This window comes from Suricata suricatta, chromosome 2 (assembly GCF_006229205.1).
Source record: "Suricata suricatta isolate VVHF042 chromosome 2, meerkat_22Aug2017_6uvM2_HiC, whole genome shotgun sequence".
Lineage (NCBI taxonomy): Eukaryota > Metazoa > Chordata > Mammalia > Carnivora > Herpestidae > Suricata > Suricata suricatta.
This window is the reverse complement of record NC_043701.1, coordinates 97,690,577-97,715,595: the sequence shown is the minus strand read 5'-3', so window position 1 is coordinate 97,715,595 and position 25,019 is coordinate 97,690,577. Positions and strand designations below refer to the sequence as shown.

The 25,019-nt window shown below is 43.3% G+C and overlaps 1 protein-coding gene across 1 annotated transcript in view; it reads left to right on the top strand.

Annotated features, from left to right (window-relative positions):
* The window catches only part of IGF2BP3 (insulin like growth factor 2 mRNA binding protein 3), a 155,330-nt gene that overhangs the window by 365 nt on the left and 129,946 nt on the right, over positions 1-25,019 (top strand). Inside the window, exon 2 of the mRNA XM_029930061.1 lies at positions 1,219-1,279. Within this exon, the coding sequence (XP_029785921.1) occupies positions 1,219-1,279 (61 nt within the window). The remainder of the gene's footprint in view (positions 1-1,218; positions 1,280-25,019) is intronic.

The window sequence follows — 25,019 nt, the reverse complement described above, 5'->3', positions numbered from 1 at the left end:
CGGGGAGGTGGGGCGAGGCCCGGGCGCCCACGCGCGTGAGGTCCAGGGTGCTTTCCTCAGCTTGGGCTCCGACCCGGACCCTGCGGCTCCCCTCCTCCCGGGGCGTTGCGGGCGGACGCGCTGTCAAGAAAGCCCCGGTGCGGGCTCGGACCGGAGCAGGGCTGGGGGAGGCGCGACCGCGAGCGCCGGACTCTCAGCGCTCGCCCCGCCCGGGCGCGGGCTCCAGTCTCCGGCTCGCCGGGCCTTAGGGGCCGAGCGCGAACGCCCGTTTCTCCCTGCCTGCTTCCCTCCCTCCTTCCCTCCCTCCTTCCTTCCTTCCTCTCTTTGCACGTTATTTACGGTGTTGGTTTCGCAGTTCCCCCGTCTCGCCCCAGACCCCGGGCGCGGGAGAAGGCAAAGTGGCCTCGAGCCTTGTGCAGAGTGAGGCCGCGGGCGGGTGCCTAAGCACAGGCGGCCCGGCGCTTCCTCTAGGTCCTGCGGGACGCAGGCTGGTGCGACCTGGGTTCCACGCTCGATCGCCTCGCCTGCGACGAGTTAAAGGGGCAGGTGGGCGAGGGCGGCGGGTGGTCGCGGTCAAGGGAGCCTCAGCTGCGGCGCCGTGTCCCGGCCTCTGTGGGGTGTCGGGGCACTCTCCGCGCGGCGCGGGACCTTGCGTAGCGGGGCTGCGCTCGAGTCCCTCCAGGAGCCCGTTTTTCGTGTGGCGGGCGCCGCGCCCTCCTTGGCGCCTTGTTCATTCTGTGCTGAGCTACATCTCTGTCGGTGTACTCTGTGCCGACCGTGTTCCTAGAGGGCCTGGGCTTGAAGCCGGGAGAAGGGCCCAGCGTCCCCTCCAGCGGGCCAGCGTAGCCCGTTCCTCGGAGTTTGTCTTATGGGAGGGTCCAGGGAGGTGGGCGGAGGGGCCGCGTCCGTCCTGCGGCTGTCGTGGGGTTGGTTGGGTGACCCCTGAGGTGGGCGGAGGCGGCCAGGGGGTAGGATGCTACCCAAGTAGTGGGCCAGCCAATCGGCCCCCCTCCCCACCTATCTGTAAGTTGTCTGCACAGTCCCGAGGAGTCAGCTTTCCACCCGCACGGGGCTGGGCTTCCCTCCTGGCCTTGAGATGCATCCAAGGTCCGTGGGGGTCTCCGGTCACTTGTGTCGTCGATTTGGCTAGGCGGGTCCTTCGTGCGGGAAGAGCCGCTAAACCCCGCCAACTGTTTTCCACCTCTTGTGTATCCGCAGGTAAAGTGGAACTGCACGGGAAATTTATGGAAGTTGAGCACTCTGTCCCGAAAAGACAAAGGTGAGCTTATTTATTACGTTCTCATCCATTCTGTTCTTTATTGGGAGGAAAGACTCAACATAGCTGAGAACTTCTTTTCGTCTCATGCTTTTTGGATCGCGTTATGCTGTAGGACTTGGGGTTCTTTCTGTCTTATTCCTTGCATTTAAGTTTACGGCAGGTGTGTGTGTGCGCGCTAAGGAATAAAGGTCTTGTGTGTGGTTCTTGCCACCGGATTATTACTGGTATAGAAGTCTCTCAAGGAAGCCCTCACAGCTGTATGTTCTTCTAAGGTGCTGCCAATAGGAAATCAGTCTTTGAAGGGCGGTTTGGGGACTCTGCAGGAATGAGGAAGCAGAGTGGGTGACCCTCTTCCACCCCCACTCCCAGTACAGGATAGGGGAAAGCTGCTGCGGACACGCGTGGGCGTGGAGTGCCTTTCCTTCTCTGCCCTGAGCTGGCGGCGAGGAGTCTGAGAGGCCTCGGAGGCCGGAGGCCGTCTGTGTATCTGAGAAGAGTGGAATTTGCTGATTGGAATACACGAGTGACCGCCTGGGCTTCTCCTGCCCAGAAGCGCCTTTCAGTCCCTCCAGAGTTAAGCAGGGTGCTGCAAACCAGCCTTTGTTTCCCGCCCCTTCCGCCGCCCCCCCCCCCCCGCAATCTTTTTGCTTACAAATAACCACCAAGAGGTGGTGGAGACTGGAGATTTGTATTACTTAAGCATGGGGATTGCACTTTTTGGAGAGCATGTGTAGCGTGTCACTTTACAGAATGTTTGGAGACTTTTAACCTCGAGGATTTTGAAGAAATGGCTCCTTCCTCAACCAGGCCAGATCCTCGCTCTGTAACCGACTGTAAAGGCGCCTTACTGTGGTGCTGGGTTTAGCTTGCGCATTTCTGGGTTTTGCAGGGTGCCTTAGGGTTTCTGCTTTTCTCCTCCCGTTCCCCTGGTTCCTAACCTGGGCTAAGCCATAAGCTCCAAGTTAATCGAAATCAACTAGGGCTGCCTGTGTCTGGTTAGGTATAGGTGAGTGTGGGTGCTGAAAGGCAGGAGGGGTTTGCTGTGCATTTCTCTGGCACTCTGCATAGAGAGACGGCTGTATCAAATGTCATTATGTGCTTATTTCTATGTTGAGCTCTCAGGTAAATCATTTTTTACAAACCTTTTTTGTTGTTGTTGTTAAGTGGATTTTTGTGGATTTCTTTTGTTCACGTACCTAATTTTCATTAAGACAGTTGAAAGAGATTTGTGTGACGAGATTTAGTTCCAGTTGGGAATTTTGGTGGGGTCAAGTTACTTCACGTAGTAGAGAGGTATTTTTTGTTAAAAAGCTTCTAAAACAATAGAAAGGAAAGAAACAATAGAAATAGAAAGGGTACTGAAAAGTATCTAAGTTGATCTCTTTAATAGAAATTAAAAATTTGAGGATAAAGTCCTAGCTCCTTAAAAAGTCTAAAGGCATAGTGTAAATTGTATGCCTAAGGGAAAAAAATGTAAGTACATTCTGCAAATTCTAATTGGTTTAATGTTTAGACTGCATGTCTTAATTTTCTTCAAATGTTGAAAAAAAAAAGGAGGCAAATGGTTGTGTCCGACTGGCATTTGAGCATTTGAGAGTTTCTAAATTTAAACATTAAATGTCTGGCATTTTTCAGATACAATTTATGGACCTGCATATAGATGCAGATTACTTAGCTTTGCTCTCCTGATTTTCTTTTCCAGCCTGGTGTGAATTTCTCCCCATGTGTAGTGGATTAAATTAAAAACATCTGGTAACAGCCTCTTTTATTCTTAAAGACTTTTGCCCAAGCTAAAAAATGGACTTATTACTTTATAATGAACAGGGATTCTTCTTAGAAAAGCATATAAGGTAAAACGCCAGCAAGTATTTATATTAATGGATGCTTTTTTGTTTGATTAACAATGTAGATTAACGTTTCAGGCTGATTTGGCTTACATTAAAATGCTCAGGATTTTTAAAAAATATTTTAAAATTTATTTTTGAGAGAGAGCGAGGGGGACAGAGAATCCCTAGCAGGCTTCACGCTGACAGCAGAGAGCCCCATGTGGGGCTCGAACTCAGGAACTGTGAGACCATGACCTGAACTGAAGTTGGAGGCTTAACTGACTGAGCCACCCAGGCGCCCCTAAAATGCTCAGGATTTTAAGTAACTGTTAGGAATGAGTACATTGGAAACAACTGTTTACAGATAGAACAATCAAGTAAATCCTTTTCTAGTACTGAGATGATGAAAAACAAAAGTAGAGGTTTCTTTCTTTGCTCAGGGAAATTTGCTGGAAATCTGCATTACAGTCTTGTAACTGAACCTTTTAACTGTGATGCAGTTTCCCTTATCTGGACTGTTGCACTGTCCCAGTCGGCTTTGGGAGAGGGCTGAGAAGACACCTGTGGTGAGCCCTGCTTGGCTCCCATAGAAGGGTCAAGCGGTGGTACTGGTGACGGTGCATTGAATGCTGCAGACCAGTCCTTGCCAAGTGAGCCTGCTGGACTTCTGGGTGGAGTTCTTTGTGCTTAGCAGCCCTTGCATTCCATCCCATCACCATGTGGGCATCTGAGGCAGGCACACCCACATGTGTAGCAGTGACCTTTATACCTGCTGTGCAAGGCATGTTGGGAGCCCGGTGCTGAAGAATGCTTATGGCAGCACTCTGAGGTGGATGAATGGGCTTGCAGCAACTAAAGGGGCGGGGGGCAGGAGGCGATTTGAAGCTTTGACATGCTGGCCCAACTCTGACTGGGAGCTAAGCAGGGAGCCTTTCAGGAAGGGGCACTGTTGAGTTTGGTTCTGACCAAGCTTAGCTCTTGATTACTGAAGTCTCAAGGGAATGTGGAAGGAATGTTGCTTTTCTGCATTCAGATACCCCTCAGTTGTGGAGGATTATAACTATTTCATAGAGTTTTAGATTCGCATGTCCAGAATGAAGAGAAGTTGCGTTGACTATCTGTGATAGTGCTGGTGCTTTCGATTTCTAAATAAAAGGTCTAGCACATGGATACTTGGCTTCAGTCTGAGATCTAAGCTTAAACACTCCATCTCCTCCCTGCCCTGCCTTGGGGATAAGGGTGGATGTGAACATTGTTGTGACTTTGAAGACCTTAGCTCTGTTGGATTGGTATCTTGTGGAACCTCCTAGGTGTCCATATATGATGTAAATAGCACTGATTTTTTTTTTTTTGTTATGTTGTGGGCTTTTGGGCCTGGGAGAGGGAATAGGAAAGTTTCTGACATTCCTGGAACTGAGAAGATGGTGGTTTTAGTTGGTTTTCAAGGATTTTCTTAAGTTACGAAAATTTTTCATATTTTCAGTTTTTTATAGCTTCAACATGCTCATGATTTAGCTATTAGTATTAAGATTATGTGAAGGCAAAATGTAATTGAATAAAGGATAAAAAAGATACTAGAGTATTATTAATATTTTTCCAGGAAGGATCCATTAAAACAGACTGGTGTCTAAGCTCACACGTCAGTGTTTGTTTCCTTAAAAAATGAAGTGGACAGCTTATTTCCATGTTAGAATTTTGAGCCTAACATGTAAATTAGATAGACATAATATAAAAGTTACTGGGGTTTTAAATATATCTTACTTTGAATGGCTGTTTAAAAGCTAGTGCTGCTTCGGGCGTCTGGGTGGCTCATTCGATTGAGTGTCCGGCTTCGACTCAGGTCATGATCTCACGGTTTGTGGGTTCGAGCCCCGCGTCAGGTTTTATGCTGACAGCTAGCTCAGAGCCTGGAGCCTGCTTCAGATTCTGTGTCTCCCTCTCTCTCTGCCCCTTGCCTGCTCGCGCGGTCTCTCTCTGTCTCTCAAAAATAAATAAGAACAACCAAAAAAAAATTTTTTTTAAAGCTAATGCTGCATTTTAACAGCTGGTAGGGATAGACTCGAATGGTGCCACATTCAGCAGTGTGTCCGTTAGCCAGGGCCGATGATCCTGTTGTCTCAGGCCAATAAAAGCTTGCCTTTTAATTTAATTTTTTTAAAGTGCGTATTTACTTTATTTTGAGAGAGCATAAGCAGGGGAAGGGCAGAGAAACAGGGAGACAGAATCCCAAGCAGGATCTGCACCATCAGTGCAGAGCCTAGTGCAGGGCTCGAACTCATAAACTGTGAGATCATTGACCCCAACCAAAATCAAGGTGTCCTAAAAGCTTGTTTTTTAATGCTGAACATTTGAATGTAGGCGTGAATAGCTGTGTTGCTTCTTGCCTTTTAGTTTGGTACAGGTGAATATTGTGAATTAGATTTCTCTTACAGAGATGTGAGGTTCTGAATGTTAGGAAACTTTGATGGCTGGTAAAGAATCATAAGCAGTGTATTTGGAGTGCTCAGTTTAAGGTCAGTAAGTAATACATGACTGCTCAAATGATTGTAGCCAACAAGATATTTCTTGATTTCATGTTGCTGTGTCCTACAGTTAGAGAGTAAAAGATTTCTTATTTTGGCATTATTACAATTAAAAAACATATAAATGAAGGTTGATAAGTAGCTTCTGTGTGGCTGTCCTTAGTAACAAGGAAGACATTATGGAAACATGACATGTGCCTGGAGCCAGTGGGAATTGGGAATCTTGGCTTCTGTTTCTGGCTTTCCTTTTGATTTGCGTGATCACTTACATTCTCTGTTCATGCCAAATGCCACTATCATAAACTAACAGGGGGCATAGTTTGTTCTGAGGTTTGCTGTTCTGCTTGAAATGAGTTACTAGCTAAGGCGTAAAAAAACCTTTTGGAATTCGATGTGAAGTTTTCCCTGGAAGGAGCCTGTATTTTCTGCTGTATGGTATATAGCTCAGTTACTTTTGCACGTGTACCCCTTTTGAGCAGTCAGCAAGAGGGCAATGATCTTGGTCATATTTTGAAGTCCTTTGTGAGCAGCTAGTGTATTGTTATAAGTCTTGGATTTTGTACTAAAGTGAAGCTGTTGAGTGGTCTGGATGTATATTTGAAGCATCTTTTTTGTAATTGTCTTTAGCAATGTTGAGATATAAACTTTTCTGGCAGTAACTAATTTATAAATTGTATGACCTATCCATTTTTTATTTTATGATTTATTTACCCACCAACTTTGGTGGTTGGTTTAGTCTGGAGAAAGGCTGTGCTATTCTTAGCCAAGCTTCCTTTTAACTACTGCCTCTGATTCAAGCTTCTAGAGTCACAAGACAGGAGGTGGCAGTGTGGTAGCAGTGACCAAGGGATAGTGTTGGCATTTTAGTTAGAAATCTGCCCCATAAATCTGATGTTTAAAAAACTGGCTTGCTTGGCCAGGGTTTTGCTTGTAAGCTGGTGGCAAATAGTTTTTAGTGCTCTATTAAAACTGAGGGTGCTGTTTATCCTGGTCTGAAACTGCTGTTTGGCAAGTATTGGTAAATAAACACAGTTGTAAATATTAATATAGTGTGTGGATTTTGTTGCCCTGAAGGGAAATACAAAGTACATAAGTTATGCATTTTAGAGAATTGTCTTGAGATCATTTAATTTGATTAGGAGGTAGTTTGAAGTTATTATAGATGTATTCTTTGAGGAATCTAAATTTTTTTTTATGTCTTTATTTTGAGAGACAAGACAGAGTGAGCGGGGGAGGGGCAGAGAGAGAGGGAAACAGAATCAGAAGCAGGCTCCAGGCTCTGAGCTGTCAGCACAGAGCCCGATGTGGGATTCGAACCCACAAACCATGAGATCATGACCTGAGCTGAAGTTGGATGCTTAACCGACTGAGCCACCTAGGTGCCCCTCTTTGAGGAATCTAATGGAACTATAAATTTCATTTATTTATTTTTAAGTTTTTATTTATTTTTGAGAGAGAGAGAGACAGTGTGAGCAGGGGAGGGACAGAGAGAGAGGGAGACACAGAATCCGAAGACAGGCTCTAGGCTTTGAGCTAGTGGTCAACACAGAACCTGATGCAGGGTTCGAACCCACGAACCATGAGATCATGACTTGAGCCGAAGCCAGACGCTCAACTGACTGAGCCACCCAGGTGCCCCTATAAATTTCTTTTAAAGATTTTCTTTTATACCTAGTGTGGGGCTCCAACTCAGAATCCTGAGATCAACAGTCACTATCCACCAACTGAGCCAGCCAGGAACCCCAAGTGGATTTTTAAGTTGAGAAAGGCCTAAGTCCTTAGGATAGCTGCTGATCACTTAGTTGTTGAGAAGTTGATTCCTCTGCTATCTTGGTATTTTCACTTATCTCTTGCCGCATAACAAACTACCCCAAAACTTAGTGGCTCAGAATAAACTTGGTTTTCGTCATGATTCTGTGGGTCTGCTCAGCAGTTGTTTCTGTTCCATGTGGTATCTTTTGGGTCATAGATTGAGCTGGTCTAAAAGGTCGAGAAGGCTTCGTTCACATAGCTGGCCTCTTCGTGCTGGTCTACATGACTTTTTCTCTGCAAGATACCGCAACACTTGGTAGTAGCCCTTGGCTACCTGGTGAAAATAGAAACTGCTAGCCTTCTTACAGGCTAGGCCCAGACTTGGCACATGGTCCTATCCCATTCTGTCGATCAAAGCAGGTCACAAGGGCAGCACAGATTCAAGGGGGATATGGAAATAGTCTCTATCTCTTGATGGTAGAGTGGTATGCGTGTACAGAGGAAGGAATTGGTGGCCATCTTTGTAGATTCCTTTCATAAATGGAATGAGGGGAGGAGTAGTGGCTTCAAAGTGACTGGAACCTAAACTATCTGAAAATTGCATTTAGGGGCCCCTGGGTGGCTCAGTCGGTTAAGCCTCTGACTTCAACTCAGGTCAGATCTCACGTTCGTGGGTTTGAGCCCCGCGTCAGGCTCTGTGCTGACAGCTCAGAGCCTGGAGCCTGCTTCCAGTTCTGTGTCTCCTTCTCTCAACCCCTCTCCCTCTCATGCTGTGTGTCTCTCTGTATCAAAAATAAATCAAACATTAAAAAAAAAAAGAATAGTGAAAATTGCATTTAACTCTAGAAATGGGGAACCAGTTCCCATGGTAATATTTTGGCAAGAGATGGTGATACTAGCTTTGGAGGTAATGAATAGTGGTCAGTGTCTGTATATTTCTAAGAAGCAACTATGGGGATTTGCTGCTGGATTAGCTGAAAAGTATGAGAAGAGTAAAGCATGATAAGATTTTGGGGTCGGGGTGCCTGGGTGGCTCGGTTGATTAAGCATCCAACTCTTGGTTTTGACTCAGGTCATGATCTCACTATTTATGCTTGGGATTCTTTCTCTCTGCCTCTCTCTTCTCTGTCCCTCCCAGCTGTGTGTGCATTTTCTCTCTCTCTCTCTCTCTCTCTCTCTCTCTCTCAAAATAAATAAACTTAAACTTCGATTAAAAACTTTTTTTGGAGGAGAGGGTCAAAAACTAGATGGAAATTGGTGCCATTTACCAAAATGGAGAGTTGTGGGGACAGAGCAAATTTTTGGGTAGAAATCAGGAGCTTCAAATGTCTCTAATGCTTGTTAGAAATTTAAGTGAAGAAGTCCAGTAGGTAGGTGAATGTATCAATCTGGAGGGTAGGAACTGGAGGAATTAGAAGTGTCATTAGCTTGTGATATTTAAAATCATGGAATTGGATAAGATTACTAAGGGTCTGAGTATGGGGATTTGGGAAGAAGTAGAAACCAGCAAAGGAGGATCAGGAAGGCCAGTAAGGTAGAGGAAAAGGTAGAGGAAAGCAAGCAGAGTGAACTGCTTCTGGGAGATTCATGAAGAAAGCCTGTGGATAGGAAGGTGTAGTCAACACTGCGGGATATCAGTGAAACTTTGTGATTTAGATAGATGGATGTGAGTGGGGTTGGCATTAAATGTCAGTCTTCTGGTTTGGCAGTCGATAGATGGAGAGTGACTTACGAATTTTGGAGCAACCTGGACTGAAGTCTTTCTTTCAGAAGTCATTACCTTAATTTTTTAACTTTCCAGAAACATCTCTGAGCATGTTCTATTTATAACCTGTTAGAGATGGAAGAGTTAGTCGATCCTCTTGCCAGTGGACGAGACTTGTTTGAGTTGACCTATTCTCTGGCATCTGTTTCAACACTTCCGATGACTGAGCTCTCTTTCTAGATAACCCATTCTACATTTTATTAATTACACATTTTGAAAATCCTATGACGCTGTCTTAGTTTCCATAGCAGTATAGACCCCAGGGTTTCTCTGTGATTTTCTAAAAGACTTGATTTGAGGAAGTTAACTAATTGGAATTAAAATAAAAACTTTAAAAAAAGATTTGAGGGGCGCCTGGGTGGCTCAGTCGGTTAGGCCTCCGACTCGGGCTCAGGTAGGATCTCACGTTCGTGGGTTCGAGCCCTGCATCAGGCTCTGTGCTGACAGCCAGCTCAGAGCCTGGAGCCTGCTTCTGGTTCTGTGTCTCCTCCTCTCTCTGCCCGTCTTCCTCTCATGCTCTGTCTCTCTCTGTATTAAAAATAAATAAAACGTTAAAAAATTAAAAAAAAATTAAAAAAGATTTGATTTGACAAGTAGGGTTGAAATTATTGGCCAAAACATTTATGAATATCATGGGCTAAGTTTAAAATACTTTAATCATTTTGTTATTTTAGGATGCGGGAATAAGTAAAGCATTCCTTCCGTTTTATTCATAAAATTTTAGCTGTAAAAAATACAAGAAACCTTTTGTGAAAGTACCCTAAATTGCCTCATTTTTGCATATTTTAAAATCTGGTCCATGGTAAAGCAGCTTTTTCCTCAAATTATGAATCCTGGTTTTGGCCACAGTAGACCCCAAAAATAGGTGATTTGTTAGATCAGTCGATCTGAGACAGATGCCTTGATATAATTAACTTTTAAAAATGTTTGTTTATTTTTGAGAGAGGGCGGGGTGAGAGGGGCAGAGAGAGAAGGAGACAGAGAATCCCAGCCTGGTTCTGCCAGAGCCTAAAGAGGGGCTTGAACCCATGAACCGTGAGATCACAATCTGAGCCGAATGAAATCAAGACTGGGACACTTAGCCGACTGAGCCACCCAGGGGTCCCTGATTCACTCTTATTAAGACTTGGTTTATGCAAGTCCTTTGATCAGTAAGGTACTACTTTCAGAATGTGTCAACTACCTACTATTTTAAGAAAGGAAAACCAATGAAAATGAGATAGCAAAAAAGGGTTTTTGTTTGTTTGTTTGTTTTTAGTGATATTAATTATTTTACCAAAGGATTGTCCATAAAGGCTTGAGACAAGTGACTTGCCCAGAGCACTGCAGGTATTAAGTGGAACCCATTTTCCACATCCTTTGACTCTGCCCTTCCTTCATTCCTCTCATGTAAGTTGTCAAATCCTCAAAGTAGCTTACACAGCAAGCTGCTCGTGTTTGCAGTGGCATGTTGGAGCAGAGATGTCCTGTTTCTTGCTTTCTCCGAAGGAAAAAATCTTGTTTGGCTTCTTTGTAGGGTTGATTTATTGTCTTTCTGTAGGAAAAAGACTAGTATAGGGTAGTCTGGAATCTGGGGCTTTCTATAGAGTAAAAACCTTTGGGTGTCCTGTTTTAAATTGGAAAGGGGAACTGCTTCTTCCTTGAAGGTTTTTTTTTTCTTTTTTTTAGCAGGTTCATCTTGATATAAATAAACTGCAGAGCAGTTGGAGGAGGGCCCAATGAGGTATGAGAGTAGAACAGAGGGCATGAGGACGTAGGTGCCATGGCTTTGTTGCAGGCATGTGATCGTGACTCCTGGGGTAGGTTTTTTTTATTTTTATTTTTATTTTTATTTTTTTGACTAGCCACCCAGGCACTTCTTGCCCTTACTTTGGGGTAGGTTTTAGATTGCAGACGAGGTAGACGTGCCTGGTTGTTCCAGCTCCTCCCCAAGTTTAGTAGGATCCTGGCTTGCAGAAGGAAGTCTTTGAAACTTGGAATGTTGTTAAGGATTAGGAGACTAGGGGGAGGAATTTTGCTGGAACTTTCTGGTTAGGCGCCTTGATGCTTCTACCATGTGCCCTTGGTGAACTGAAGGGCATCGCCAGAAGAATGTGGGACATGAGGTCTAAGATCTGGGTTTGAATCCTGACTCCATTTTCTTTTTTTTTCCTTTCTTTCTTTATTATTGAGAGACAGAGACACTTCTCAGATAGAAGGGGCAGAGAGATGGGGAGACTCAGAATCCAAAGGAGGCTCCAGGCTCTTTGAGCTGTCAGCACAGAGCCAACATGGGGCTTGAACTCACAAACCACGAGATCATGACCTGAGCCGGAGTTAGACACCTAACTGACTGAGCCACCCAGGCGCCCCACTGACTCCATTTTCTAAGCTCAGATCATGATCTTTGTGGTTCATGGGTGTGAGCCCTACATTGGGCTCTGCTGACAGCTCAGCGCCTGGAGCCTGCTTGAGGTTCTGTGTCTCCCTCTCTCCCTGCCCCTCCCCAGCTCACACTATCTCTTTCTCAGAATTAAATAAACATTAAAAAAAAAATTTAAATACATGATGTTGATTAAGGACGAGGAAATTGAAGCCTGGGAGGTTAAAATAATGGTAAATGATACCTGATAGGATTCTGGGGACAATGTGTTTAAAGCATCAGTATACATTATTATTCAGTAGTAACTTCATTGGTTGATAACGTTTTTCCACTTGAGATTGAAATATGAATGCTGGATGTAGATTACATTTGGTGATAACAGAAATAAAACTTTTGTTTTGGTTTTGGATGTGCACTCATGTAAGTAGACATCTGTGGGTACTGTTTTTATTTTCATTGAGCATGTATTAAAAAAAATTTTTTTAATATTTATTTATTTTTGAGAGACAGAGACAGCGCAAGCAGGGGAGGGTCACAGAGAGAGGGAGGTACAGAATCTGAAGCAGGCTCCAGGGTCTGAACTAGCTATCAGCACAGATCCTGACTCGGGGCTCGAACCCATGAACCCTGTGATCATGACCTGAGCTGAAGCCAGACGCTCGACTGACTGAGCCACCAGGGCGCCCCATGTATGATCTTTTAAAAACAAATCATGGTGTAACCTAGATACAGTAGAGTGTATAAATATTAACAGCTTGAATTTTTACATGTGTATACATTCAAATTAATTCAAAACACATGAAATAAAATGTGAAAGGACTTGTTTTTCAAGCTTCTTTATCTCTATGTATTTCCCAGGTCTTCTAGCTGGTAATTTGGTATATTATTTTCCAGAAATTCTTCTATGTATGTATTGACAACATTTTTTTCAGTTTATTTACTTATTTTGAGAGAGAAAGAGCAAGTGGTAGAGGAGCAGAGAGAGACTCCCAAGCAAGGTCCAGGTGGCCAGTGCAGAGCCCAATGTATGTAAGAATTAAGGTAAAAACTCTGAAGATTAAGTTGTGACAGCTTGTAGCTTGAACACCTAGGGTTTATGTTCTCCTATACTTAGAACCTTAGCACCTTGAAGTTTGGGTTTTTACTTCAGGGACTAAAATTAATCAGTGAGAACTTGACTAAGTTCTATTTTGAGGAAAAATTAGATTAAAAATTAGTTTCCAAAACAAAGTGCTACTCATCTTGCCATGCTAGCTGGGCAGATGGTGATTGGAGAGTTTAATGAAAAGAACGTATGATGAAGAGGCACCTGGGTGGCTCAGTGGGTTAAGTGTCCCATTATTGATTTCAGCTCAGGTCATGATCTGTGGAGATCTGAGTGTGGAGCCTGCTTAAGATTCATTTTCTTGGGGCACCTGGGTGGCTCAGTCGGTTAAGCAGCTGACTTCGGCTCAGGTCATGATCTCACAGTTTGTGGGTTCGAGTCCCACAATCTGTGGGCTCTGTGCTGACAGCGCGGAGCCTGGAGCCTGCTTCAGATTCTGTGTCTCCCTCGCTCCTGCCCTTCCCCACTCATGCTCTGTTCCTCTGTCTCAATAATAAATAAAAACAAAAAAAAGATTCGTTTTCTCTCTTTCCGTCCCTCTTTCTTTTCCCCTCTCCCCCCTCTCCTCCACTTCCTCCCCCACCTCTCTGTCTAAACAAAAGCAAAACAAAAAACAGACCATAACCACATGTGATGTCTGTGAGTTCTGGAATAAGTCATGGGATGGGGATGAAGGTACAGCATAGGTAATAGAGTCTATGGTGCTGTAATAGCCTTGTATGGGGAGAGATGACAGCTGCGCCTGTGAGCAGAGCTTCACGTACAGACTGGCTGAATCGCTGTGTTGTACACCTGAAAGTAACGTAACATTTCATGTCAACTGTGAGGAATTAAAAGAAAGAACCTGTGATGATAAAGCTGTTCAAGAAGTGATAGTGTTCTCCCCCGTGGTTGCCAAATTTCTGTTTTAAAAACAGTCAAGGGTGGCTCGGTTGGTTAAGTATCCAACGTTGGCTTAGATCATGGTCTCACGGTTTGTGGGTTTGAATCACACATTGGGCTCTGTGCTGACAGCCCGGAGCCTGGAGCTGGTTTCAGATTCTGTAGCTCCCTCTCTGCCCGTCCCCCGTTTGCACTGTCTTTCAAAAATAAATAAACAGGAAAATATTTAAAACAGTTGCTTTTGCAAAAATAGACTCATGTTTTTTTTTTGAGAGATAAGTTTGTGAATTTTAATTTTAATGTAATTTTAGTATTATTTTGGGTGCTACTTTGCCTTTTTTTAATGTTTATTTTGAAAGAGAGAGCATGAGAAGAGTGTGAGCATGCCAGTGGGGGAGGGGCAGAGGGAGAGGGAGGGGAGAATCCAAGCAGGATCCCTGCTGTCAGTGAGGAGCCCATTGGGGGCTCCAACTCAGGAACTGTGAGAGCATGACCTGAGCCACTCAGGTGCCCCAGCTTCTACAAATTTTTAGTTTAACAAGCATAGATTGAGCATGTGCTTGTAGTCAGTGCAGTGCTGGGTTTCAGGGGCTAGTAAGAAGATACTGGTTATGAAGAAAAAAGTACATGGAATATAGCTTTGTTGTTTCAAAGCCTGGGTGATATTTTTGCCTTGAACACCAGCCATATTCACCGTGGCAGAGGATGGATGTGCACCTCTGGAGGTAAAGAGAAGGTGTATGTCACGGGGTGTGTATGGTATGCCCCAGAGTCAGGGTGGCATTCGGCTTAGCTGGGTAGTGGTGCCGCCAGCCAGGGACAGGTTCAGGGAGAGATGTTAAGGTAGATGGAGGCTGTGTCCAGTGGAGATGGAAGAGGCAGGAGAGACAGCAGAAGCCAAGGCATGTAAGTGGGAAACATGCTGGTGTGTGTAGGGGAACCACATGCTGTTTGGGGTTAGAGAGGCTCAGTGTGAGGCAGGTGTGAGGCAGCTTGGTGGTTGAGGCTGAGCCTGGAGGAGTGCTGAGAACAGTCTTCATGCTCCAGGAGTGACCCTTGTTTAATTCTGATGTGTTTAACTTGAAGGTCTCAGTCCTTTTCATTAATGCCATTTAGCAGATGGTTATTTGGGATCATCATGCAAGACTTGATGCCTCGGTTAATTTTGGGTTTTGCTCACCAGAGATCATCTTGAAACCCTTTTACCTCTGAAGTGCTTTGTGAGAACAACTGTGCCCCAACACACTCCATGGGATTGAGGGCTGCTCTTAGCCTTCTGATGGGGTAATTAGGGTGAATCATGATAGAACTAGGAACCCTTAGTAAGGCTAACAGAGCCAGTGTTGTTATTGTTACCTTTTTTAGGTCGTGAATGACAAGATAGTCATGAGTAGCGATGATTAAAAAGCACCTGGTATTATGTGACTTTTATTAAGCCTTCAAAGGATAGAATGAACCGTTGGAGAAAAATGAGACCCTTCTGGGTGCACATACTATTAATATTAAATAAGCAAAATGAGGGGCCGCAGTGAAGCACAGCAGCAGTGGGGAGGGCCAGTGACATCTTGATTGGAATCACCAAGACCTAGGTTGGAATCCTTGCTCTCTCTGGTACTGGGCAGACTGATTAAACTCTCCGAGCCTTCTAGTTTATCTATAATAGGGCAGTAAAACCTATTGCACAAGGTTGTTGGGAATTAACTGATGTTTGTAAAGGATTCCTTGGAGTATTTGACACCTAAGTGGTATTGTTTCACTAATAAGCTTGTATATTTACATGGGGCAATTGAAAATAAAATTGAAAACATACATAATCCCATGTTTTCTGTCTCCTATGCACCTAGAAAGGTTTCACATTTCTTTGTAGAATGAGCTGTGTGTTGTGAATAAGACTTTGTACTTTATATCTAGATGAATAGGTCTTAGGATCCCTAAAGATCTGTATCTAGTTGGGAAATTGTCTTGAGATACTGTTTAAAAAAAAAAGTCTAGGAGATAAGAACTATTACGTTGAAAGAAGACAACATAGTACAAAAATGTACAAAAAATAAGGTACGCAAAAGTGGCAGTTCAGAAGGAGACCCCTGAAAAGCCAGTGTATCTAGGAAAAGACCCTTAGTCTTGGTAATTAATAGGCAGAAATTGCCATTACAATTGTCACTCCCTTATCAGGTTGGGAAGAAAATAAGAATGATAATGCCTGGTGTTGGCAAGATCCTGGAGGTATGCTAGAGAGTAAATTGGCAAAGATTTGGTATGTTATTTGGCAGTATCTGTTAGAACTTAAAATGTGAATACCGCTCAATCAAATTTCATGGACGACAACCCAGTTCTCATGGTTTTTCTGCAATTTGTAATCATAGTTTTCAATAATACTGTAAAGGATCTCCAAATCACAGATCTTGGTGAAAAGATCTCTGGATAGGAGTCCAAAGTACTTCAGATAAATGTTTGGGTTTTATTATATCACTCATTACATTTTAATAGGCATTATATACAGATAATCTAGGTCTTTTAAAATTGTCTACTTTTCAAGCAGAGAGGATCCCTATCCTTAAGGTGAATGGGACATTTATCAGTTAACCATTTCTGAGCTTTAGAAGGTAGATTTTTTTTTTTTTTGGTAGAGTTCATTTATTTTGGGGGCGGGGGAGAGAGAGGAGAAGCAGGGAGAGAGGTGGACAGAAGATCCAAAATGGGCTCTTTGCGGACAGTAGAGAGCCTCCTGAGGGTCTTGGGCTCGCAGACCCATGAAATCATGACCTGAGCTGAGATCAATAATCAGATGCTTAACCGACTGCGCTACCCAGGTGGCTCTTATTTTTTGTTTTTAAAGCTCTACAAGTGACACAGGGCTTGAACTCAGGACCCCAAGGTTAAGAGTTGAATGCTCCACCTACTGAGCCAACCAGGTGCTCCAGTTTATGCAGTATTTAATGGAAAATTGGAAGTGACTTAAAATGTCCATCCAGAGAAAATGTACCAGCATCTTTTTTTTAAATTTCTTTTTTATTTATTTAGTTTTTGAGAGAGAGAGCGAGAGCGCGCGCGCGCGCGAGAGAGAGAGATCGCGAGAGCGCACATACAAGCAGGGGAGGGGCAGAGGGAGAGAGAAGGAGACAGAGTTCAAAGCAGGCTCTAGGCTCTGAGCTGTCCGCACAGAGCCCGGCATGGGGCTCAGTCCCACAAACTGCGAGATCATGACCTGAGCTGAAGTCAGATGCTCATATAACTGAGCCACCCCGGTGCCCTGAAAATGTATGTATTCTAACAAACTATACTGTGGCACATGTAGCAGTGACAAAGAATGATAAAGATTTATGTGAGCTGACACTTGAGGAACAAATTGAGAAGTCAGTTATGGGATAGCTTTTAAAATACAGGTATTTGATGGGGCGCCTGGGTGGCTCAGGTCATCTGACGTTAGCTCAGGTCATGATCTCACGGTTTGTGAAGTTTGAGCCCCTTGTGAGGTTCTGTGCTCTGAGCCTGGAGCCTACTTTGGATTCTGTGTCTCCCTCTCTCTCTGCCCCTGCCCTCCTTATGCTCTGTCCCTCTTTTTTTTTTTTATATATATATATATATTTTTTTTTTAATGTTTTATTCATTTTTGATACAGAGAGAGACAGAGCATGAGAGGGGGAGGGGCAGAGAGAGAAGGAGACACAGAATCTAAAGCAGGCTCCAGGCTCTGAGCTAGCCATCAGCACAGAGCCCGACACGGGGCTCGAACCCACGAACGTGAGGTCTGACCTGAGCCGAAGCGGGAGGCTTAACCGACTGCCCTTATGCTCTGTCTCTCAAAAATAAACAAACATAAAAAAAAATTTAAACAGGTTTTTGGTAAAAAAACAAAAACCCTTTCATATGCATATGTTGGTGTAAAAACATTAAAGTCTGGAAGATTGCCCACCATAAAGAGTGGTTATTGGGGTGCCTGGTTGGCTCAGTTGGTTAAGCATTCGGCTTCAGCTCAGGTCATGATCTCACGGTTCTTGGGTTCGAGCCCCGCGTCGGGCTCTGTGCTGACAACTAGCTCAGAGCCTGGAGCCTGCTTCAGACTGTCTCCTCCTCTCTCTGACCCTCCCTGCTCACACTGTCTCTCTCTGTCTCTCAAAAATAAATAAGAAAACCTTAAAAAAAAAAAAAAAAAAAAAAAAAAGACCGAATATCTATTTAAAAAAAAAAAAAGTGGTTATCTCCTCAAAAGAAAACTAATCAAGGAGGGGAGAGGCTAATGGTAGACCCTTGGTTTTGCACCCTGTTCTGATGCCTCTCAGATGTTTGGTTTTGACTCTTTAACAGTTAAAAACTCAGGACCCTATGGGGCGCCTGGGTGGCTCAGGTCATGATCTTGTGGTTCCTGGGTTCGAGCCCCGAGTCGGGCTCTGTGCTGCCAGCTACCTCAGAGCCTGGAGCCTGCTTCAGATTCTGTGTCTCCCTCTCTCTCTGACCCTCCCCTGCTCACGCTGTCTCTCTCTCTCTCTCTCTCTCAAAAATAAACAAAAAACATTTAAAAAATTAAAAAAAAATACATAAAAGGCCCTGATATAAAAATAAAAACAAAACAAAACTCAGGACCCCAAAGAGCTTTTGTTTGTTTGCTTTATTGATCTATATATACACTTCATTAGCAATAAACCAAACAATGTTTAAAACTACTATTTTTAAATGAATAATAAACCCATTATATATTAACATAAGGTTTTTGTTTTAAAAAAACTTCTAAACCCAGAATAAATGAGGAAAATGGAATTGTTTTGCAGTTTCTGCAAATTTCTTTAGTATTTGGCCTAATAGCTGGATACTGAACTACTTCATGCAATTTACACAGATGTATAGTTAGGGAAAGGGATATTTTTAATCATCTCTTTAGAGGGCGCCTGGGTGGCTCCATCTTTGGCTCAGGTCATGATCTCACAGTTTGTAAGTTTGAGCCCCACTTCAGACTTTGGAATGATACCAGGGAGTCTTCTTGCGGTCCTCTCTCTTCCTTGCTCTCTGCCCCTATCCTGCTCACTCTGCCTCTTTGCCTCAAAATAAATATTTATACATAGGAAAAAAGCAACTTGGGTTGTATTTTGCTGCTAGTGCCTCTGAGTGCAGGGATGACTACCAGAATTAAGTGCCACTGCTTTGGTTCATGCTAGGGTGCCAGCAATTTACACACCATTGTTTTTGCTTCATTTGCTTCAGCACAAATGTCAACATAGTATAATAAAAATTGTTTTGACTTCTTGACCTCTTGAAAGTGTCTCAGGGACGCCCAGGAGTCCGCAGGCTGTACTTGAGAATTGCTGCAGTACACTAATGTGATGTTTGAAATTACTTGGATTAGGCTCTCCTGTGAATATGTATTTACATCATAACACAACAGATGGCAGGAACAAGTGAGGACTTTGTGTGCAACTCCATGGCATGTTAGCCTCGATACCGAGTGTTATACAAGTCAGTTTGTGAAAAACAGGTGTGGGAAGAAAAAAAAAACCAACACAAAAGAAACCAAGCACGAAGGAAAACTCCAAGTGCATGAAGGGTAGACTATTTAGTGTAAATAGGAAGCACTTCAGTGCATATGAGCAAAATGAAATGAGTTGGGACACTAAGGGACTTAAAGTGACTTAAAGTCATGCTTTAAGTCACTTTAAGCCAAAGCAAACCCCACATATTGGTGATTACATGTCTTATCTCAGGAAATGAACAGCCTCAGGATCTTAGTTATTCCTAAAACATTGCTATCTAATCGTTAGAATGTCAGGGCATCATCCCAGTTTCCCAGGTTCTTTTGCCGGTTGAGGTGTTTTGAGGCTGGAAGCTTGTGGTGACTCGTGTTGGTGGTGGTGACCGCGTGAAGTGTCCTGTCTCTGACCTATTTCAGCCGCCTTCCCTTGCCCAAAGTAACTGTGGGTTAAATTTAGAAAATAACTACTTTTGTTCCTATCACAGGAGAGGTACTTTTCTGAGACCATTTTTTTCCCTGTAAGAATTTTAATACAACGAATGACCTTTCATGTATTTCACCAAGTCTTTTCCATTCTGTATTTTTTTTCTGGCTTGAGAAAGCTCAGTAGCTTGCTGTTATATTGTCTTTCTGCAAATGGTTGTGTTTTGCTGGTGTTGGATCGTAGCAGTTTTTAAATGATTGATTTAACAAATTTTTGAGTGTTTCCTACTAGGGACTGTTCTAGGTTCTTGGGAGAGAGAATTAGATGGAATATACAAACTGAGTCACGAGGCGTAGGTGTAAGTGAAGGGCTGTCCTGGCTACTGAAGCAGCCAGTGGCCACTGTGACTATGCATTTGAAATGTGCCTGCGCCAAATTCAGATACTGTGTATGTATGAAATACATACCGGGTTTTGAAGACTTTGTTGAAAAAGAGATCATTTTTAAAAATTTTATTTTTAAGTAACCTGTACCCAATGTGGGGTTCCAAGGGAACCCAGGCTCAAGAGCTACATGCTACACTGACTGAGCCAGCCAGGCATACCTCATTGATCATTTTTTACAAAAAAGTTTATTTATTTATTAAATAATGTTTTTTATTTATTTTTGAGAGACAGAGAGAGACAGCGTGAGGAGGGGAGGGTCAGAGAGAGAGGGAGACATAGAATCCGAAGCAGGCTTTAGTCTCAGAGCTAACTCTCAGCTCAGAGCCTGATGCGGGGCTTGAGCCCACGACCTGTGAGATCATGATCTGAGCTGAAGCCGGAAGCTCAACTGACTGAGCCACCCAGGTGCCCCTAAAGTTTATTTATTTTGAGAGGAGGGGGAGTTATGTGTGTGCATGCACACGTGTACAAGTAGGGGAGGGGCAGAGAGAAGGAGAGACAGAATCCTGTGCAGGCTCTGCTCCATCAGCTCAGAGCCCAGCATGAGTGCTTGAACTCAGAACTGTAAGATCATGACCTGAGCCAGGATCAATAGTTCTGACACTTAACTGACTCAGCCACCCAGTTGCCCTTCATTGATCATTTTTATATTTTACTTACTGCTTTTTACTTGAATGTGGCTACAGGGAAATTTAATGCTATGTATGTGCCTTGCATTTGTGGCTTGCGTTATTTCTGTTGGACGGCACAGATTTAGAGAGGAGAGATGGACAAATGTGAATTGTGTTGAAGGCTACAGAGAAAAATAAACCTGAGTAAGGAGGAATGAAACAGTTGGCGGGGGGCGGGGGGCCTGATTATTTCATATCAGATAACTAGGGAAATCCTCACCAATATGGTGCTGTGTGAACAGAGGCTTACTAGAGGTAAGGGAGTGACCTGAGCAGGCAGGTAGGTGCCGAGTGGGAAAGTGACCTAAGCACAAGGGACAGCCAAAGCCCATGCATTCTCATTGCCTTTAAGTCAGAAGGCCATCATGGCTGGAGTAGAGCAGGAGAGCTGTAGGATAGGAGTATGCATGGTGGCAGACAGGAATGGACTGAGAAGAAGCCGTGGAAAGGTTTTAAGAAGAGACAGTTCTGATGAGATTTTATATGTTTATTTACTTTTTTAAAAAAATGTTTTATTTTTGAGAGAGCCAGAGCACAAGCAGGGGAGGGGCAGAGAGAGGAGACACAGAATCCAAAGCAGGTTCCAGGCTCTGAGCTGTCAGCACATGGGGCTCGAACCTGTGACCTGGGGAGATCATGACCTGAAGTGATGTTGGATGCTTAACCAACTGAGCCACCCAGGCGCCCCTATTTACGTATTTTTGAGAGAGAACGAGAGAGCACACATGTGCACAAGTGGGGGAGGGGGGAGGGGAGATAGAGAAAGAGTATCTCAGGCCGGCTCCACACTTAGTGGGAAGCCTGATCCCACAATCCTGGGATCATGACCTGAGCCAATATTAAGAGTCAGACACTTAAGCAACTGAGCCATCCTGTGCCCCTGATGGGATTTATCTTTAAAAGCAAATTCTCTCAGAACAGTTGATGGTGGATGTGGGGATAGAATGGGATCAAGGAGACTAATTAGGAGAAGATTATAATTAGTACGAGTCAGAGATGGTGTAGTGGGACCAGAGCTATTGAGGCGTGGTGGTAGTAGTGATGAATGGTTAGAATCTACTATGTTATTTTTTTATTATTTTTTGAGCACAAGAAAGCAAGAAAGTGCCAGCAGGGGAGGAGGGCAGAGGGAATGAGAGAATCCTAAGCAGGCTCAATGCTCCATGTGGAGCCTTATGCAGGGCTTGATCCCACAACTCTGGGATCATGACCTGAGCTGAAATTGAGTCTGATGCTCAACCAACTGAGCCATCCAGACACTCCAGGTGGTTAGAACCTTCTATTTGGGGGTGGAGGGTGGGGGTGGAATTCTATGGGCAAAGTTACAGGGGCAGGGTGTAGGGAGTAGTGAAGGAACTGCTTTATAAACTGCTTTAGCTAAAGCACTTGGGAAAGTGACGTTTCCACTAATTGTGATGCACAGGATTGTGGGAGCAGTATGGTGAGGATAGGGGAGACCCTGAGTTCAGTTTTGCCAGGTTAAGTTTGTAGATCCCTGTTAGACACGTGGAGATAGGACAGTGAATAGATAGTAAATGGACAGAGGGAGAACCAGTGAAGGAGCAGGAGGACAGGCTTATGGAGTAGGAGAAGAATCTTGAAAAACTACCTGGAGGTATATGCTTTACAGTAGTGTTTAAAGTACTAAGTGAGAGTCGTCAGCTGTGACAAATAGTGTAGACTAGGGTGAGAATGGAGATGGCGATATTATCGTTATTGGTGTACTGATAGGTGGAGCTTTGATGAACAGTTAGGACTGAAACCCTGAACTGTGTGGGTTTGTGAGTGGATAAATGGAGAAGAGGTAGAGACAGCGAACCTGGGTAGGTTTTCAAGTAGATTGCTGTAAAGACATCAGAGGAATGGGGTGGGAGTTGGAGGGGTTGTGGTTTAAAGGGATGGCTTTAAAAATTTTATTTCAATTTACAGGAAAGATGCAAAAACAGTACGTTTTATCCATACACCATGTATCTATCTAGTTTTCCCAAATGTTAGTTTTGACTCCCCTATTTTTTCTGGAAAACTTAAGAGTAGGTTGCAGAACTACTGCCCTTCACCTGTAAATACTTCTCCTAGAAACAAGAACATTCTAGGGGCCGGCTCAGTTGGTGGAGCATATAACTTTTATTTTTTTTTAAATCTTTATTTTTTGAGAGACACAGTGTGAGTGGGAGCTGAACACAGAGAGAGGGAGACATAGAATCCTAAGCTGGCTCCGACCCTTAAACTGAAGTCAGACGCTTAACCCACTGAGCCACCCAGGTGCCCCTTAAAAAAATAAAATCTTTAAAAAAAATTCTATTACATGACATAGTAAACTTATCAAAATAAAAAAAGTTAACACTGATACAATAGTGTTTAATCTGTAGATAGATGCTCTTCAGATTTTGCCTATTATCCCACTAATGTGTTTTTTTTTCTGATCTTGGATTGAACCCAAGATTACATATTGGATTTAGTTAAGATGTTTCTTTGGTTTGTTTTCATTTTTTTAATGTTTAATTTTGAGAGAGAGAGGGAGAGAGAGGATCCAAAGTGGGCTCTGTGCTGACAGCAGAGAGCCCCATATGGGGCTCAAATTTAGGAACCTTGAGATCATGATCCGAGTTGACTGAGCCACCCAGGTACTCCCTCTTGGTCTCTTTTAATCTGGAACAATTCCCTTGTCTTTTGTTTCTCCTGTCCTTCATGTTTTATTATTGTTGTTGCTTGTTTTTCTTAAGACCTTCGTGTTTTTGAGGAGTATAAGCTAGTTGTTTTGTAGAGTGTCCTTCAATATTGGTTGGTCTGATGCCCCTTATGCCCCCATTGTTAGAATCAAGTTCTGGGTTTTTGGTGGAATACCACAAAAGTAATTATGTCCTCAGTGCACCACATTAGGAAATAGGAGATGTTGATTTTGCTATATTAACTTAGACCGTTTGGTTAAAGTGGTGTCTGCCAGGCTTCTCTAGTGTAAAATTAATATTTTTTCCTTTGTATCAAAAATCTTGGGGTATTTTTAGACAGTGAAAAGATTCTATTTCTCTTTATACTTTCTCTAGTTTTTGCCTTCATTGATGATTCTTACCTGAAACCATTATTACTGTAGTGGCTTTTGAGGTGTTATTTTCCTACATTTGTTTGTTGGAATTTTACTCTAAGGAAGAGTTTCCCCTCTTCATTTCATTTATTTGTTTATAGTAAAATGGACTCATTGATTCGTATTTTATAGATTATAGCATGTTATTTTGTTGCTCTGTTGAAGTGAGGGTTTTAAAGGTAAGAGGTATTCGTATGGTGGTGGTATGCTGAAGGCATGATTGAGCCCAGATGGAAAGATGATTTTGATAATCTGATGTCCATAATACTAGATGAAACCTTGCATGCTGGTGTTTCATTTTAGAGGAGCAGCTTTGCACTTAATATGAAAACTTAAGTGCCCAAATGCAATAAATCTAGTATCCTTGACTCTCTACTGGGGATGTCTGAGAACTAGTGAAAATCAGGTCACTCTTCATGTATAGGACACATTAAGTCTAAATTCAGATACTTTGTCACCTGAAAATGTGTAATACCTGTTGTCTAATGTACACATCACTTCTAAACTGTTAATTAGATGTAGGTTATTTTTTTTCCATACCAACCTAACTTAATTTTAGCTCATGATCATGCATTTTTCCCAGTGTGGTAAATTTTGATGTGCTAACGCGATAGTGTGAAATTGGTAGAACATTGCCATACATTTCTTCAGTGTTTGTTTAATCTTAGTTTCTTGCTGAGTGATGTGCACACTGAAACTAATCAAATGTAATCTTAAGCTATTTTTTTTAGATAACATATACAGAACACCCATAGGAATTAGGTAAAACTAGTTTTTTCTATGGTAATTAAAAAGGTTGGAAGATTTCAGGGGTGCCTGGCTGGCTCAGTTGGTAGAGTATGTGACCCTTGATCTCAGGGTTGAGAGTTCAAGGCCCACCTTGGGCATAGAGCTTACTTAATAAAAGTTAAAAAAAAAAAATAGATCTTGGGGCACCTGGGTGGCTCAGTCAGTTAAGCGTCAGACTTCAGCTCAGGTCATGATCCCCCTGGTTATGGGTTCCATCCGGTTCGGGCTCTGTGCTGACAGCTCAGAGCCAGGAGTCTGCTTTGGATTCTGTCTTCCTCTCTCTCTGCCCCTTCCTCATTCGCACGCACGCGCGTGCTCTCTCTCTCTCAAAAATGAATAAATGTTAAAAAAAAAAAAAAACTTTTACAAAAGTAAAATCTTTAAAAAGGTTAGAAGATTAAAAAATATATATAAAATACATGGCAAAGTTTATTTTTTAATTTTTTAAAAATATTTCTTAATGTTTTATTTATTTTTGATACAGAGAGAGACAGAACATGAGAGGGGAGGGGCAGAGAGAAAAGGAGACACAGAACCAGAAGCAGGCTCCAGGCTCTGAGCTAGCTGTCAGCACAGAGCCTGATGCGGGGCTCGAACCCACAAACGCGAGATCTGACCTCGGCTGAAGTTGGAGGCTTAACCGACTGAGCCAC